This window comes from Neoarius graeffei, chromosome 6, assembly GCF_027579695.1.
Source record: "Neoarius graeffei isolate fNeoGra1 chromosome 6, fNeoGra1.pri, whole genome shotgun sequence".
Lineage (NCBI taxonomy): Eukaryota > Metazoa > Chordata > Actinopteri > Siluriformes > Ariidae > Neoarius > Neoarius graeffei.
Window position 1 is genome coordinate 54,072,813 of NC_083574.1, and position 18,708 is coordinate 54,091,520.

Below are 18,708 nucleotides of genomic sequence, written 5' to 3' on the forward strand. Positions count from 1 at the left end.
CTATTCTAGGTGTCTGTAACACGTTTTTTTTCAAGCTGGTTCTCCCTCTCTGTCTGCAGCGTTAGTATGTAGCTTGACGTTCAAAATGGCAGACACCGGGGCGTCACGTGACCCTGTGACGTCAGGTAAAACACCTCAATTTAGAGCAGCCTGTTGACCTAATTGACTACTTTCACATACCCATAATGCTCTGCACCTTGGGGGGTAAGCAGGCACTATATTTGTTTACTAAGCCAGAGAACCTCAGTAATTTCTGCAAATTCACATGGGGAAAAATTACTTTTCTTGATTTAAAATTTTATAGAGTACCTAAAGAAGCTAACACTCTGAGGTCCTGGGCCTGTCAAGACACTCTGTGGCAGTCTGATAAACCTTGACATTAAGTATTTCATCTAACTAAAAACATCCATGCAAAAGTGACACACATGGTTATATTCTGGACACCCTCAGCAATATTAATATGAGAGTAAAGTGAATGTAATGAAATTTGTTTTTATTTAAATTAAGTGCAAACACAACCTTACAAAAAACTATTTTCAGAGTCTTCAAACCTTGTAAAAACCACTATAAATATATCTGCACAAGACTTTTGAAGTCTGAACCTTGTAAACATAGGTGTTGGCTACATAAAAGTAAGAACAGCATTCAGAAATGTTATGTAGTTTCAATACTAATTGTAGAAACTTCAGACTACCTTTGTTTTCTCAAAAGTCGCTTTCAAATGAATATTGATGAGGTGGGTGTAATTCACCTGTAATCCCCCCTCACCCCTGTCACTGTCAAAGACAAAGACCCTGGCCACTGTACCTCCCTGCCCTCACACCACTCTGCTTGGAAAATTACTGCAAAGAAAAGAAGCCTTAAAAGCCAAAGCTATCACAATCACAGATTAAATATTCTGTCTTCTTCTAAATCTTATAATAAATATGCCCTCTTCAGCTGTAAGATACTCAATAAAATGTTCAGTAGCTAATGATCATCCCTGGATTGTGGCTCTCTGCTGTCAGTCCTCATCACAGTCCTCATCTGGATGCCAAGCATCATAACAGTTCCTGTCAGGTTGAAGGCAAAGGAAAACATCACATGTTTTGCACTTCCACAGGGTTTTTGTTTTCCTTCCCTGCAACCTGCAGTACACACAGGCTCTGCGACCATCACTGGCCCTATTCCCATTTGTGTTCAGCTCAATCCCACAAACTGGCTTGTGAGCCTTGTCAACTTTCTTCAGAGGAGCCTTTGGGGCCTCAAAACGCAGTGGGACACCACACAGCTGTGCAGTGAGCTCCTCCATGAAATGCCTGTGGCTCAGGCTTTTCTTCTGCATGTTTTGCATGAGTTCTTTGTAGAGTATGAAGGCATTTGTTGCAGCAATGTCCAGGAAGTAAAGAAAAAGCTTCTTGTACTACTTCATAGTTTTGTGCTGTGTAGTACTGGTCAGACAAGTCCACACCACCCATGAACTTGTTGTACTCTACCACGAGTTTGGGGCATGGAACAGACTGTCTTGACCAGGCACTTCCTCAAAGTTTCTCAGGCTACATCCACACGACAACGGCAACGAGATGTTATTTAAAAATATATCGCGTCCAAATGGGCAACGATCAGTAAAATATCAGGTCCATATGGCAACGCAACGCTTGCTGAAAACGATGCAATACACATGCCACACCTCTAGGGGCGCTGTAAGACGGTCCCTTCGGAGACACCAGAACAATAGAAGAAGTAAGGACGCATGCGCATAAACTATTATGCGCGAGACTTCATATTAGCCACAAAGTCAGGAAAATCTGTTCGTAAAATTACATTATAATGACCAAATACAATGAAAAGTATTTTTCCAGTCTCACCTGTGAAAGGTAATCCCATGTGATCTCGTTTGGACGGCAAACCTGTTGGTACAGTTAAACGCAGCTAATCTTTATTCTCCGCTTTGACCTATCCAATATGGCGGCGAGGATGACGTATGATTCTGCGTGGAAGGCGGCGTCTTTAATGGTCCGGAATAAATTGAATGCTACACGTTGATGGATTAATTTGTTGTTTCTCACCTGTGAAAGGTAATCCCATGTGATCTCGTTTGGACGGTAAACCTGTTGGTACAGTTAAACGCAGCACATGAATCTTTATTCTCCGCTTTGACCTATCCAATATGGCGGCGAGGATGACGTATGATTCTACGCGGAAGGCGGCGTCTTTAATGGTCCGGAATAAATTGAATGCTACACATTGATGGATTAATTTGCTCTTCTACGCCCTTTTTGAGGAATGTATTGTAGGACTTAAACCAATATCTGAAGAGGTGAGATCGCTCCTTTTTTTCCCTATTTTTGCTGGCGGGATTGACTCTGCCCTAAGGGCAGAGTCTCTCTCTCTCTCTCACTTTGCACCATTACACAATAAATATTCACAGTGAAAATATTTTGTAAGCACGTTTCATGAACCAAGTTATAGGATTTGTTGACAACTCGCATCGAGTTCGTTACACTTCTACCCGCGTGAAGCACTCACAGTCATGTGGTTGTGACATCATCGTAAACAAATCTGTTCTACTCATCCAGACGACTTCACAACGGCAACGTTGCCAGATCTTTCCACTCTGGAACCCGTTCTCAAAAAGATTGCGTTTTGGGCACCCAAAACGCTGGTGCCGTGTGGACGCCAGGCCTAAACGATAAGCAATTGTATCGGAGTCACCTGAATCCGTTGCCGTGTGGACAGGGCCTCAGTTGGTATGGAAACAAGTGAACATGTGCTCACTTGTTTATACCAGTGAAATGGGGCGTGTTCTCACCTCCCCTTGCTACACAATGAGCAAATGACGACACTGATGTTCCATGCACTTAACATGTGAATAGCTGATGGGTGTGTCGTTAAGAGGCTGCTGCTGGCTGAAGTACTGAAATTCGTAAGATTTGTTTTTATTCTCTTTACAAAGTGCTAAAGTTTATATACTGTATATATATATATATATATATATATATATATATATATATATATATATATATAGAAAACTAGAAGATTCAAGGTTTCTAGTGGTGTTACTTGAATGTTTCTAGCACAAAAACTCACTGAGCTTTAGATGTGTGTTTACTAACAGTCCTAAAAGTCCCCTGTGGGGGGTCGGCGACCTGAGAGTGCCAAGCTTCGAAAAGCGTGGTTAGACAGAATTCAGCATAAAAATTTTACACTGACAGAAAACACACAGTTGTGTTCTGCGCACTTCAGTGGTGGAGTAAAGTCTGATGATCCAAGTCACGAAGCCTACAACCCCTCTGTCTTTGTGTTTAATCATAAAAAGTGTGAAAACCGAAAAACAAAGACAAGTCAAAGTGTGAAAGGATCAACTCCCAAAACAAAGTGCAAATGATGCAGTGTAAGTAAGCTTCCATGTCCTTCCCTTTTTAGTGTTTCTGGAGGTAGATCGAATGGAGTATTTGACTCTGTTGCCCTCACAGCGTCCTCTAACAGCCCAAAGATTGTCATAATCTGGTAGCATATGAGCCCGAGGAAAATCAGAGTGAAGGAAATCAAAATCAACTTAAAAAATAAATTTGACAGTCCTGCTGTGTTTACAGTACTTAACTGAATTCCTTGCTTGTGTTCCCATGCACAAATCATTTTGTATTTTCTTAGTTTTCTCATCGTACCCAGCAGAAACGATTTCACTGTGCATTCTTCTACGATCAGTGCCAATCTTTCGAAGCTCTTCTGCCAATCTTTTAACTGCTGCAGGTAAGTAATTGTTGGAACAGCCATGATGACAGATGAAGAAGGCTGCTGATGGTCACCTGAAGTAGAGATGTTCAAAGCCCTCAATATATTTACAAGTGCTTTTTTACTGATTGATTTCTGGAAGTCCACAGAAAAGGCTTTGGTTTAGTTAGTTTTGACACTTCTTTGACACTTCTTTAAGGAGATTTAAATTTGAAAGATTAGTCAGTGTGTGACACCATGTTTTAGTTTGTTTAGATTTTGGTCACCCCCCCAAGGCGCAAAACATTATGGGTAACGTGAAAGTAGTCAATACGCATGTCTTTGGACTGTAGCAGGAAACCGGAGCACCTGGAGGAAACCCACACAGGTACAGGGAAATGGATGTGTATTAACAAATGAAATTGACCAGATAAAACATGAAATATCTTGGGTTCATATAGTCTCCAAAGAAAAACAAGTCAAAGTACATTTAAAAATCACGGCTTTCTTTTTTTTAATTTGCATTTTCCATACCATCCCAACTTTTTCAGGTTGTACAAGGTATTGTTGCTAAATGATGTTCTACATGTTACTGAATTATAGGGTGTACTTATTCCCCCTACCACCACCTTGTTGCTGAATTGTTGGTTTACTTTTTTTTTTTTGGGGGGGGGGTAAGTGACCACATTTTGAAGTATATTGTGTCTTTTTTTGTGACCTATGCTTAATAGTTGTTCAGTGAACACTCAATTGTTATTTAGACCCTGATAAATAAAAACATAGAATTGAAGGAGGGTGTACTTTGTTTCCAATTAAGTGGCTGTAGTTATAGTTGTCCATGAAGTTACTACACTTTAAAGTGCATATCACAGGTAAATTCAGGAGCAAGATCAATGTAATTCTATTTTATATTAAACTTTGGTCAAATATCTAACATTCTGCATTCTCTGCAATTTTTTTACCTTGCGCAATACCAGAAAAATTCAGTTGAAATCAAACCATCTGAGGCGAATTGGTCCACCTCTGGAAAAAATTTGGCATTTGGATTTCCGGGGAAACATTGATTTTCGTGATGTCATCTGTGGGACGCCTCCCTCTGAATCCTACGTCAGCGCTGGTTTGTTTATGAGAAAACGACCTGGTGGTTTTCTGCAAATTTACAAATTTTTGCAAATTTACTGTGTAATCACGATCAATAAAACCGATGCCCTAACCTGAGCAATGATTATATGGCACACAAAGGGTTAAATGTAGGACACTGCTAATAATCCCCCGTCTAACGTAGATATCATTCTCTGATTAGCTACCTGTTTCTCGCTAACTTACATGGTTGGCTATCCCAGCTGTCACTCTAGTCTGGCTAACGCAACTTCAAAGCCCCCTGTGTTGCGTCACACTTAGGATGGGCGGGCCCAGGCTACGGTCACTCCATCTGCTGTAAAAGCAGCACACTTCCCACAGCAGCCGTGACTACCCGCCCATCAACCGCCCGTATCTCACACGTACACACCTGACCTACCCCACGCACCCCGCACTCTCCGTCAGCCTACAAATTGAGCTGGACTTCGATGTCCATGCATGCTTGCCCTACGACTCGCATGCTGACTTGAGTATCATGGATGACGGCCCCCCTCCCAAGAAACGAGACATTCGTTCATTCTTCTTCAAAGTCAAGAATGCAAGTGCAGTGGTTCCGTCGAGCTTTAAAAACTCAACAAAATCCTTTTGATGTATGGAAACCCTTCATAAAAGTATTGCTGCGGCTCCTTAGGCAGGTTTAGTTATGTGACAGGACGCATCAGAGCTAGGCTACTGCATAGCTGCAGAGAAAAGGAATGCTGGTGCAATGTAACTTGGTGTTAGACAGTCCCTGGAGCAATGTTGGGTTAGGTGCCTTGCTCAAGGGCACTTCAGCCATGGATGGAGATGTAAGGGTGGGATTTGAATGTGCAATCCAAAGACCAACTCCCTAACCATTAGGCCACAGCTGCCCTTGTTAACCAATAAGATCTGCATGACATGAAATTATGATTGCTAATGGAAAAAAAAAACACCTTTCGGAAGCTCTGCCTTGGATCACTTTTGTGTCCCCACCAATGTCAAAATCAAAGTTACTCCCTTGGATCTAGCAAATTCCAAACTAATGCAGGTCTTGCACCAAACAGGCCCCATACAAGGGCTCAGTAACAGACTTCACAAAAGGTAGTCCATAAAGCAAAATCTAGGGGGAAAAAAGAAAACAGGCCAAAGGGGTGGGCATGGGGGGGAAGACCACATAGAAGATTAAAAAAACAAACAAACTAAGACAGCGTCCAAAAAAAGCCATCAAATGCTCTCAAACACAAAGCTAACATTCTCAGTAACACTAAAAACTCAGCAAGGAGCACAAGGCTAGGCACACAATATATACCTCCATGCTAACTAGACACAGGTGTAAGCAATTTGCAAAATCGACACAAATGGGCAAAATGGGTACATCTAGTGGTGGAAGAGAGGACCTGCACCGCGTGAAAGGTCCCAAATCCTGACAAGATGTGAGAAGGGGGAAGAGAAGCAGAGATGATCAATGAAATGCAAGTGTTGATCCATATACACTGACAGTCAATGAAAATGTCCAGGTGACATTTATGAAAATAATTTTATTCAGAAGCTATGAAATCATGTACTAGAAGCTTACAGATCAATATACTGACATTTAACTCGAGATGAATAAACAAAAAATCACAATTGTTGTGAGCTTTGATAATGTACAGTCCGAACAAAATGGATACCCTGTAATTGGAAAGTTGCAGCTTCAGTACCGAGTATTGTCCCCACCAACAGCAATACAAGCCGTCAGTCTGCGACGCATACTGCGTATCAAACGGCGAATCCTGTCTTGTGGAATGGCCTGCCACTCCTCTTGAAGAGCCTGGATCAGTTGACCTCTGTTCATGGGACGAGGAACACGGTTCTGGATCTGAACACCAAGGTGATCCCATAAATGCTCAATGGGATTGAGATCAGGTGAATACGCAGGCCATGGCAGGGTTTGGACATTCAATCGACGCCCAACTTCTGAAAAACTTAGGCCGGCTTGCACCATGCCGAGGGCCCGCCATCTGTCATCTGGATTTAACCGTGGCATCTTGGACATAAGGAATACAAAAGTCGGCTTTTTCATGGCCTTAATAAAGGCTATCCAACCCATCCTTTCAACCGTGTACAAATTTTTGTTTTTCTCCAAAACAGCACTTTGAGCTGATTCCTAAAGACCACTCCCTGAAGACTATTGAAAAATGTTTGGATTGAGGAGAACTCATTAATGACTTCTGTGCACGCTATTCAATAGAAACATCTCAAAACAAACATTTCCCCAACTCCGTATTGCATAATATGTTGAATTATTGACCTGGACTTTTTCATTGACTGCCAGTGTATAATCACTCAAACCACAGATATAATACATTTCATACAAAATCATAATGAAAAAACAAGATTACTATTCACTGCTCAGTCTGCATTCTAAATCTGTACATTTGTTGGTGTGCAGTAAGCAGCAGAGCTCATGGACTGGAGAGATTCATGTAGAATGCAATTGAAACAGAATCCCATCGAATGTATGGTGTCCAGGGAATTATCAATTATTGCTCAGGTTTTACTGATCTGTCTTTATACTCCGTGTGTGTGCGTGCGTGTGTGTGTGTGAGAGAGATAAATGTTACTAATAATTAATAACACAAATAGTCCAGAAGATTTTTTCTAAACACATGTATAATGCTTATTACTTAAGCCCAAACCCATTTTTGTATTTATTCAAAAGCAAATTACATCAAAGTTTTGTATTCATAAAGGGTAAATGAGCCCCGAAGAACCAGGGCGGGCCATCCCAGATTTTTTTGATTTCGAGAAATTTCAATTTAAAGTTTAAGTTTTGTTGGATCTCTGAAGTACAGAATTTAACAAAAACTAGAATAGAAAGACATGACTAGTAAAGGTAAAATTTTTATGAATTACACTTATATGCCCCACCTCATAGACCCTCTAACTCATTTTTTGTGGTATGGCCTAGCCTGGGCCCGCCCATCCTAAGTGTGACGCAACACGAGGGCCTGTTGCGAGCTTAGCTTTGAAGTCGCGTTAGCCAGACTAGGTATGGCCCACCCTGGTTCCTAGGAGCTCAAATAATTGTCCACATATTATGTGTCTTATATACAGAAACAAATATGATTTTTGTTTTTTGAAAAAAAAAAAAAAACCACAAGATACAGGTATGCAGTGATAAAAGAAAAAAAACTGATAAAATGCAGATATTATAATATTGAGAAGTCAGCATGTTCTCTTGCAGCTACAATAAGCTTCTTCTGATTTCATGCAGCAATTGTATTGTACTCAACATTGTGTTTGAGTTGTTTAAGCATTGTGATATCTTTTCTTCTGAACAATGATAGTAGCTTCACCCTTGACGTCTTTCAGTCTGTCGGAGTCAAAGTCAACCAGCAACTTCCTCAGGCCAGCTCGAATGGGTTTAAAGAAGAATTTCACTACAATATCCTGGCCAGGTCCAATATTACCACTGTTAAGAACACAAAAAGTGAGATTAGATCATCTCAGACACAAAGAACTGTAGATCTCGCTGTATGTCATTTTAGTTTGTCAACAAATAACTTCATGAGAAACAGAGTCTTATCAAATACACAGAACCTTAAATACTTCTTTCTAACGGACTCCATAGGCTAATCCAGGGATCATAATGATTGTGTAGGATAGTTCAGAATAATAGTAAAAGCACCGATTCTTTTCTTAGTACTGTACTAAGCATGATTGAACATGGTTTTCTTTCCAAGTGAAACTCATACGAAATAGCTTGAAAGCAGAAATTTGATGATGTTAGAATGATGGCATGTTGAAATGCTTCACTGATAGTGTTTGAGATATGCCAAACTCTTTCTGATTCAAAACAAACCTGATAGTAGCTTAGGAAATTAGCTGAGTATGGAAAAAAGCAAGTGCAATGAATGCTTTTGTTCTTTGCAGGGTTTCTCACTGCAGCCTTCACCCATACCTTTTGACTTTAGCAACTATAATATCCTACATGACAAGATCCATTCATACATTATCCTGTGCAGGGTTGCGGGCAAGCTGGAGCCTATCCCAGCTGACTATGCGTGAGAGGCGGGGTACACCCTGGACAAGTTGCCAGATCGTTGCAGTGCTGACAGAGACAAACAACCATTCACACTTACGGTCAATTTAGAGACACCAATTAGCCTAACCTGTGTGTCTTTGGACTATACGGGAAACCAGAGCACCCGGAGGAAACCCACGCAGACACAGGGAGAACATGCAAACTCCACACAGGAAGGCCCCCATCAGCCACTGGGCTTGAACCCAGAACATTCTTGCAGTGAGGCGACAGTGCTAACCACTACACCACCGTGCCACCCCTACATGACAAGATTCCATGTATTTTTGAAGTTAAGCCATGGATGTTTGAGCTGAGATCAACTATCAGCAGCACTGATGGTGACAAAGAGCTGCAGGATTATCACCAAGAGGTATCTAACACATCTGAATAGTAGATAAAATGATGCAGTATGTGGCCAAAAGTATGTGGATACCTGACCATCACACCCAGATGAGAAGATTTGTTCAGTGAGGTTAGGGTTCTTTTCAGTCCACTTGAGTTGGAAAAACATGTTTTCATAGACCTTATTCTGTGCACAGGGGCATTGTTATGCTGGAACAGGGTTTGGACTAAGCCTGAGCAGCACTAAGGTGAAGGAAAATTATAATTCTACAGTATATTAAGACATTCCAGACAATTGTGTGCTTCCAATTTTGTGGCAATAGTTTGACGAAGATGTGCCTGTGTGGGTTTCCTGCAGGTACTATGGTTTCCTCCCACAGTCCAAAGACATGCAGATAAGGTCAACTGGCTACTCTAAATTGCCTGTAGGTGTGAATGGTTGGTTGTCTCTGTGTTAGTCTTGTGACAGATTGGTGACCTGCCCAGGGTTTACCCCCCACCTTACCCGAAGTCAGCTGGGATTGGCTCCACTTTCCCTGTGACCTTGACAAATAAGTGGTATAGATAATGGATGGGGCGGCACGGTGGTGTAGTGGTTAGCGCTGTCGCCTCACAGCAAGAAGGTCTGGGTTCGAGCCCCGTGGCCGACGAGGGCCTTTCTGTGCGGAGTTTGCATGTTCTCCCCGTGTCCGCGTGGGTTTCCTCCGGGTGCTCCGGTTTCCCCCACAGTCCAAAGACATGCAGGTTAGGCTAATTGGTGACTCTAAGTTGACCGTAGGTGTGAATGTGAGTGTGAATGGCTGTCTGTGTCTATGTGTCAGCCCTGTGATGACCTGGCGACTTGTCCAGGGTGTACCCCGCCTTTCGCCCGTAGTCAGCTGGGATAGGCTCCAGCTTGCCTGTGACCCTGTAGAACAGGATAAAGCGGCTAGAGATAATGAGATGAGAGAGATGATGGATGGATGGATGGATAGATAGTTTGGGGAAGAACCACATACTGCATCGGTGTGATAAATGTCCACATACTTTTGGCTATATTACTAGCTTACTATTACTACAGTGGTGCTTGAAAGTTTGTGAAGCCTTTAGAATTTTCTATATTTCTGCATAAATATGACCTAAAACATCTTCAGATTTTCACACAAGTCCTAAAAGTAGATAAAGAGAACCCAGTTAAACAAATGAGACAAAAATATTATACTTGGTCATTTATTTATTGAGGAAAATGATCCAATATTATATATCTGTGAGTGGCAAAAGTATGTGAACCTCTAGGATTAACAGTTAATTTGAAGGTGAAATTAGAGTCAGGTGTTTTCAGTCAATCAGATGAGAATCAGGTGTGAGTGGGCACTCTGTTTTATTTAAAGAACAGGGATCTATCAAAGTCTGATCTTCACAACACATGTTTGTAGAAGTGTATCATGGCACGAACAAAGGAGATTTCTGAGGACCTCAGAAAAAGCGTTGTTGATGCTCATCAGGCTGGAAAAGGTTACAAAACCATCTCTAAAGAGTTTGGACTCCACCAATCCACAGTCAGATAGATTGTGTACAAATGGAGGAAATTCAAGGCCATTGTTACCCTCCCCAGAAGTGGTCGACCAACAAAGATCACTCCAAGAGCAAGGCGTGTAATAGTCGGCGAGGTCACAAAGGACCCCAGGGTAACTTCAAAGCAACTGAAGGCCTCTCTCACATTGGCTAATGTTAATGTTCATGAGTCCACCATCAGGAGAACACTGAACAACAATAGTGTGCATTGCAGGGTTGCAAGGAGAAAGCCACTGCTCTCCAAAAAGAACATTGCTGCTCATCTGCAGTTTGCTAAAGCTCACGTGGACAAGCCAGAAGGCTATTGGAAAAATGTTTTGTGGATGGATGAGACCAAAATATAAATTTTTGGTTTAAATGAGAAGTGTTATGTTTGGAGAAAGGAAAACACTGCATTCCAGCATAAGAACCTTATCCCATCTGTGAAACATGGTGGTGGTAGTATCATGGTTTGGGCCTGTTTTGCTGCATCTGGGCCAGAATGGCTTGCCATCATTGATGGAACAATGAATTCTGAATTATACCAGCAAATTCTAAAGGAAAATGTCAGGACATCTGTCCATGAACTGAATCTCAAGAGAAGGTGGGTCATGCAGCAAGACAATGGCCCTAAGCACACAAGTTGTTCTACCAAAGAATGATTAAAGAAGAATAAAGCTAATGTTTTGGAATGGCCAAGTCAAAGTCCTGACCTTAATCCAATGGAAATGTTGTGGAAGGACCTGAAGCGAGCAGTTCATGTGAGGAAACCCACCAACATCCCAGAGTTGAAGTTGTTCTGTACGGAGGAATGGGCTAAAATTCCTCCAAGCCGGTGTGCAGGACTGATCAACAGTTACTGGAAATGTTTAGTTGCAGTTATTGCTGCACAAGGGGGTCACACCAGATACTGAAAGCAAAGGTTCACATACTTTTGCCACTCACAGATATGTAATATTGAATCATTTTCCTCAATAAATAAATGACCAAGTATAATATTTTTGTCTCATTTGTTTAACTGGGTTCTCTTTATCTACTTTTAGGACTTGTGTGAAAATCTGATGATGGTTTAGGTCATATTTGTGCAGAAATATAGAAAATTCTAAAGGGTTCACAAACTTTCAAGCACCACTGTAACTATTACTGATGGAGAAGCCCTGACAGTATAAAAAGGAATCATATTCTAGATCAGTCTAAGGTGGCACAATCTGGCACTGAGCAGCCTCAAATTGGTAAAACATTCCTCCTAAAATGTGCCTCTATGAAATGAATAAACTCCAACCAATAAGAACTGCTTTTTTTCCTTTCAAGCAAGGGATAACTGGACAAGGTAATATTGTGAAAAAAGACACAGCCATAAAATCCTCGACAAACCATTTTGCTGCTATCAAACTGCTACTGTAGATTAAGACCCACCTCCAGTAGAGAGTATTTAATTGGACAAACACATGACTTGTACAGGATGACTCAAAAATATTTAATAATTTTCCTGGAAATGATTAACTATAAAATGTAATTGAACATCTCTCTCTCTCTCTCTCTCTCTCTCTCTCTCTCTTTAAAGGACAGGTGCAAACAGCTCTAAAACACCAGTTTTGATTTCAGGGGCATTTTACTTTTTTTTTTTAAATCTATTGCAGTGGCTACAATTATCGATTGTCCATAATTATCGACACCTTTTCATATTTACCAATAAAAAACAACTTTGCAAAGGTGAGTTTCAGTTACTAGAATTATCACTGGTTAATTACTCAACTGGAAGACCCCCCTCGCCCTTTGATCTTGTCGTCTGATGACACAGCTCATTACCTGAGATGGAATTTTTTTTAGCACGATCAGCAATTTGAGGAGAACCTGGACGTTCTCATCACAGGTAAGCATGGTGGAAAGATCATGGACATGGTTTTTACTCATCAAATTCACAGATATTTCATGATCTCCTTGTCAAAACCTATTTTGTTTCTTACTCTTTCATTTGACAGTCTCCATTTTGTATATAAATGCGCATTTGAGAAGTCACGTGAGGTGTCAATAATAGTGATCACCATTATCGACACCCTGTGGAATTAAGTGACATTTACAACTGCTGAGCTTTGTGTAACATTGTTGAAGTAGATGAAGTACTTAAAAAAAAATAAAAGTGCTGTGATTTATAATCATTTTTTTTCTGATTCATAACAGAATGGAATACTTATAGAGTATCTGGAATCCTATTGCAATAAATAGAATTAGACCAGAATTAAATTCCTAGCATATAAAAAAATTACATGCTTGAAATATTCAGATTTTTCTATTCCATTTAGAAAAAAAAAAAAAAAAATATATATATATATATATATATATATATATATATATATATATATATATATATCGGTTTATTGTAAATATCTACCACATATTACAGTATCAGTAGACATTTTATATTTTGGTTCGAGGAATGACATGTGACCTTTGACCTGGATGTTCATGTGATTGCAGTGCCAGTTGCCTGTTGACATTTATTGGTAAACTACAAAACTACAAATCAATACAAAGAATAACGAATGATTAACAAAATGTGATCTATGAAAACACTTAGAAAGTGGGTAGAAAGTGGAACAAAAAGATTTTCTGACAGGTTAAACATCAGTTCATTTGTTTATAAACATTAGAATTACCTCCTCATTTACGTAAGCACCGACATCGATATATTTATGTAAAAGATATTTTGTACTAAATATAAGTCTATGTAAAACAAATTTTAAATAAAATCTATGTTTTGTTTGCTTAATACCACATACCGATTATTTTTTTTAAAATAAATAATCATCTGGATGTCAATAATTTTGGAACGGTGTTGATAACTGTAGACAAAGGTGTCGATAATTGTGGAAGGGTGTCACATGATCTGATATGCTAAGTAATCTGGAATCAACTCTTTTTTTTCCAGTGGAAGTTTAAGTAATTATTCGTGCACAGTTTACGTATTGAAAGTCTTTTCTACTTTTGCAATGGCCAAAATATCTTTAAGGTGTCGATAATTGTAGCCGCTGCTCTAGTTAAACTTTGAGTTTACCATACATAACCCAACAAACATACTTTGATACTTAAAGGAATACGCCACCCCCAGGTGAAATTGAGTCAGTCCCTGCAGTCCCTAGAGTTGGATGAGTGAGCCAAAGCGTTTTGTAGCCGACCCAGCCATTGTCCTGATCTGGAAACGTCCCGGTTAGCTTTAGCTTAGCGTAGTCGCTGTAATCCGGTGTCTCCAGATAGCATTGTCGTTGCAAAAGTGAATCAAATAACTCAAGATTTTTTATAATTATTTCTTATGACCTGTACATTCACATCGAGTACACATATCAGTGCAAATTAACATGAAGGGATTTACTAGACCAATTTATATCTGGAACTATTTTCGGCCACAGCACAGGCAAAGCACCGCTGCAGGCGCAAAGACACCATGCAGCACCACAACTTCCGTCAATACACCAGTGTTACCAGGGAAACCAGGGTTTTCAGGTGCTGCGTGGTGTCTTTGCGCCTGCAGCGGTGCTTTGCCTGTGCTGTGGCCGAAAATAGTTCCAGATATAAATTGGTCTAGTAAATCCCTTCGTGTTAATTTGCATTGATATGTGTACTCGATGTGAATGTACAGGTCATGAGAAATAATTATAAAAAATCTTGAGTTATTTGATTCACTTTTGCAACGACAATGCTAGCTGGACACGCCGGATTACAGCGACTACGCTAAGCTAAAGCTAACCGGGACGTTTCCAGATCAGGACAATGGCTGGGTCGGCTACAAAACGCTTTGGCTCACTCATCCAACTCTAGGGACTGCAGGGACTGACTCAATTTCACTTGGGGGTGGCGTATTCCTTTAAGTAATCCTTACAGACAGTTGTACCAATATTTTCAATGAGTATGAGTCTGCAGGGAATGCCAAAAACAAATTAGGGTATGTTGTTTTAATGACATCTTTTCCCATATTAGAGATTGGTAAATGTTTGTGTTGGTGTCTAGTTGGCAGCTATGTGCTGAGGTGTCATGATGATTGTTATCTTGATTTGTGCTTTCTTGGTCTGTAATACTCAGCACATTTTGTTTGTTCTAGGGAGGGAGAAGCCATATTTACCTTGCCCGCGACGGAGTAAACGGGGTGAGGTAATCAGTGTGGTTTGTTTGTTTGTTTGTGTGTCTGTCTGTTAACAATCTAACGTCGAGATGGTTGACTTCAAATTTTCAGGGTAGGTGGGCAATTGTCTGTAGATTACCTGATTAAATTTTGGGGGTCAAGGTGAAGGTCAAGGTCACCAGAAAGGTCCAACTTTCGGTCAAAATGCCATATTTTCCATTATAACTCAAAAACGGCTACCGATAGACAAATGTTTACTATTATGAGCTCCCATATGGCCTTTTATTTGGAACCATGATCTTTGACCTTGAGTGACCTTGAAAGATCAAACTCAAGATCACGGATTTTCAGATGGCTGTAACTTGAAAACGGTTGATGGTAGACAGATATATATCAACTATAGGAAGTGCCATATGGGCTTTCAGTTGCCGCCATGACCGTTGACCTTGAATGACTTTGAAATGTCAAACTCAAGGTCATGGATTTTCATAGGACTATAACCTGACAGCTGATGATTGAGAAATATTACCATTATCAACATATAGGTATAAATGAAGTGCTGCCGGGTGAGGTTTGTTTTGCCTGGCAACACTTGTCTTTATAATATGGTGATGAAATGTGGTAAGCAAAGAATAAGGGCTGATGGCTTGTAGCCACCAGTTCATTTTCCATTTGCTCCAATCTACTTATTATCCATATTCTATACACCGTATTCCTATAAATTAGGTTGGTAACAGTTATACAAAATCATTTGCCAAAAATAGAACTCAGAGATGACGAGCTTATACGTACGGAGCCTGGATCTCCTGTGCTCCTGTTAGCCCTGCTCCCTCCACTGTAAACACTCCTCTAGTCAAGGTGATAGGCAGTGGGTTTGTGAAGGAGATGAGTGCTGTCAGCTTACGTGATACCACTGCTTCTCCAATCAGCTGAAATATTACACTGAGATTGAGAATGCTACTAATGTAGTAGGTCAGTATTTAATTAACCAAATCAGTGCCATGTTTTTTCGTTTGTTTTTTGTTATTACCTTGATATGGAGCTTGGGCATTTTTAAGGGGATGTTAACTTCTTGCAGGATAGCATTTTGCTCACTGCTGGTTTGGAGGAGTGCTGTGACTCTGATCAGGTGATGCTCTGATACACATGCTCCATAATGATCATACTGAAGCCTCATCACTTCTTTATGAGCTAAGAGACAATGAGTAAAGAAAATTATTTAACACAGAAAATGTCACATACTTACAATAATTCTAATATGATGGATAACTCTGTGCCTTTTGTAAACCTTAATGAGCCTCTTTTATTCTGTCTTTCTTCTGTATATATACATCTGTATATATATGTATGTTTGGCATGCTTGAACTGGTACAGGCTGGTCTGATTGCTACTTGTTTTGGTTAAGTCACATCCTTGAAATTTATCTTCGCTCGCATATTCTGCTCTCTGCTTAATGCAGGTTATGTTGACCAGTAATGTTTTTCTTCTTTTCATAAGACTATGATCCTGGCAGGTGATATAATGGTACATAATTTCCCCTTTTTTTCATACAGTAGTGTAGTCTAAACCAGTGATATGTAATGCTTCATCACCCATTTATGTTGTACATAGATAATTTAGCTTCATCAATCACATCATCATCATCATCCAATCCCACAGCTAAAACACACTCTTGAATGAAAATATATACTCATGTTTGTCCTATACAATAAACTGAGAAACATGTCTGAGCAGCGGCGGCATGGTGGTGTAGTGGTTAGCACTGTCACCTCACCGCAAGAAAGTCCTGGGTTCGAGCCCAGCAGCCGGCGAGGGCCTTTCTGTGTGGAATTTGCATGTTCTCTCCATGTCTGTATGGGTTTCCTCCGGGTGCTCCGGTTTCCCCCACAGTCCAAAGACATGCAGGTTAGGCTAACTGGTAGCTCTAAATTGACTGTAGGTGTGAGTGGTTGTCTGTATGTGTCAGCCCTGTGATAACCTGGCGACTTGTCCAGGGTGTACCCCGCTTCTTGTCTATAGTCAGCTGGGATAGGCTCCAGTAGAACAGGATAAGTGGCTACAGATAATGGATGGATGGATCTCTGAGCAGCTGTGTCAGTGACTGTTTGCTCCTGGATCAATCCGTGAGGCAAAATCTCCCAAATATTCGTGAGGCAAAATCTCTTAGGTGGCAGAGGTCTACATTCCTAGATCACACTTTGTCAATTCAACCTCCTTCGTGACACACAGATCAAAACCTAACACTCTACATCTCCACTCCTTTTTAATTCATTCCTTTCCTATTTAATCTTACTGAAGTTAACCTTGACATGAAGCATTTCTTTCATACTGACATATTGGCATATCCGAGTTTTGCAGTTATGCTACCTAATTTATCCTGATGGACTGTCCTGTGTATTTAATGTACAACCCCGATTCCAAAAAAGTTGGGACAAAGTACAAATTGTAAATAAAAACAGAATGCAATGATGTGGAAGTTTCAAAATTCCATATTTTATTCAGAATAGAACATAGATGACATAGCAAATGTTTAAAATGAGAAAATGTATCATTTAAAGAGAAAAATTAGGTGATTTTAAATTTCATGACAACAACACATCTCAAAAAAGTTGGGACAAGGCCATGTTTACCACTGTGAGACATCCCCTTTTCTCTGTACAACAGTCTGTAAACGTCTGGGGACTGAGGAGACAAGTTGCTCAAGTTTAGGGATAGGAATGTTAACCCATTCTTGTCTAATGTAGGATTCTAGTTGCTCAACTGTCTTAGGTCTTTTTTGTCGTATCTTCCGTTTTATGATGCGCCAAATGTTTTCTATGGATGAAAGATCTGGACTGCAGGCTGGCCAGTTCAGTACCCGGACCCTTCTTCTACGCAGCCATGATGCTGTAATTGATGCAGTATGTGGTTTGGCATTGTCATGTTGGAAAATGCAAGGTCTTCCCTGAAAGAGACATCTGGATGGGAGCATATGTTGCTCTAGAACCTGGATATACCTTTCAGCATTGATGGTGTCTTTCCAGATGTGTATGCTGCCCATGCCACATGCACTAATGCAACCCCATACCATCAGAGATGCAGGCTTCTGAACTGAGCACTGATAACAACTTGGGTCGTCCTTCTCCTCTTTAGTCTGAATGACACGGCATCCCTGATTTCCATAAAGAACTTCAAATTTTGATTCATCTGACCACAGAACAGTTTTCCACTTTGCCACAGTCCATTTTAAATGAGCCTTGGCCCAGAGAAGACGTCTGCGCTTCTGGATCATGTTTAGATACGGCTTCTTCTTTGAACTATAGAGTTTTAGCTGGCAATGGCGGATGGCACGGTGAATTGTGTTCATAGATAATGTTCTCTGGAAATATTCCTGAGCCCATTTTGTGATTTCCAATACAGAAGCATGCCTGTATGTGATGCAGTGCCGTCTAAGGGCCCGAAGATCACGGGCACCCAGTATGGTTTTCTGGCCTTGACCCTTACGCACAGAGATTCTTCCAGATTCTCTGAATCTTTTGATGATATTATGCACTGTAGATGATGATATGTTCAAACTCTTTGCAATTTTACACTGTCGAACTCCTTTCTGATATTGCTCCACTATTTGTCGGTGCAGAATTAGGGGGATTGGTGATCCTCTTCCCATCTTTACTTCTGAGAGCCGCTGCCACTCCAAGATGCTCTTTTTATACCAGTCATGTTAATGACCTATTGCCAATTGACCTAATGAGTTGCAATTTGGTCCTCCAGCTGTTCCTTTTTTGTATCTTTAACTTTTCCAGCCTCTTATTGCCCCTGTCCCAACTTTTTTGAGATGTGTTGTTGTCATGAAATTTCAAATGAGCCAATATTTGGC

General features: G+C 40.5%; 1 protein-coding gene across 1 annotated transcript in view; it reads right to left on the reverse strand.

Annotated features, from left to right (window-relative positions):
- Nucleotides 1-8,085: 8,085 nt before the first annotated feature.
- Nucleotides 8,086-18,708, reverse strand: part of tgm2l (transglutaminase 2, like) — a 34,816-nt gene continuing 24,193 nt past the window's right edge. The window contains exons 11-13 of the mRNA XM_060922955.1: nucleotides 15,883-16,043; nucleotides 15,645-15,781; nucleotides 8,086-8,248 (exon numbers count right to left, since the gene is read on the reverse strand). Coding sequence (XP_060778938.1) covers nucleotides 8,086-8,248; nucleotides 15,645-15,781; nucleotides 15,883-16,043 — 461 coding nt within the window. The remainder of the gene's footprint in view (nucleotides 8,249-15,644; nucleotides 15,782-15,882; nucleotides 16,044-18,708) is intronic.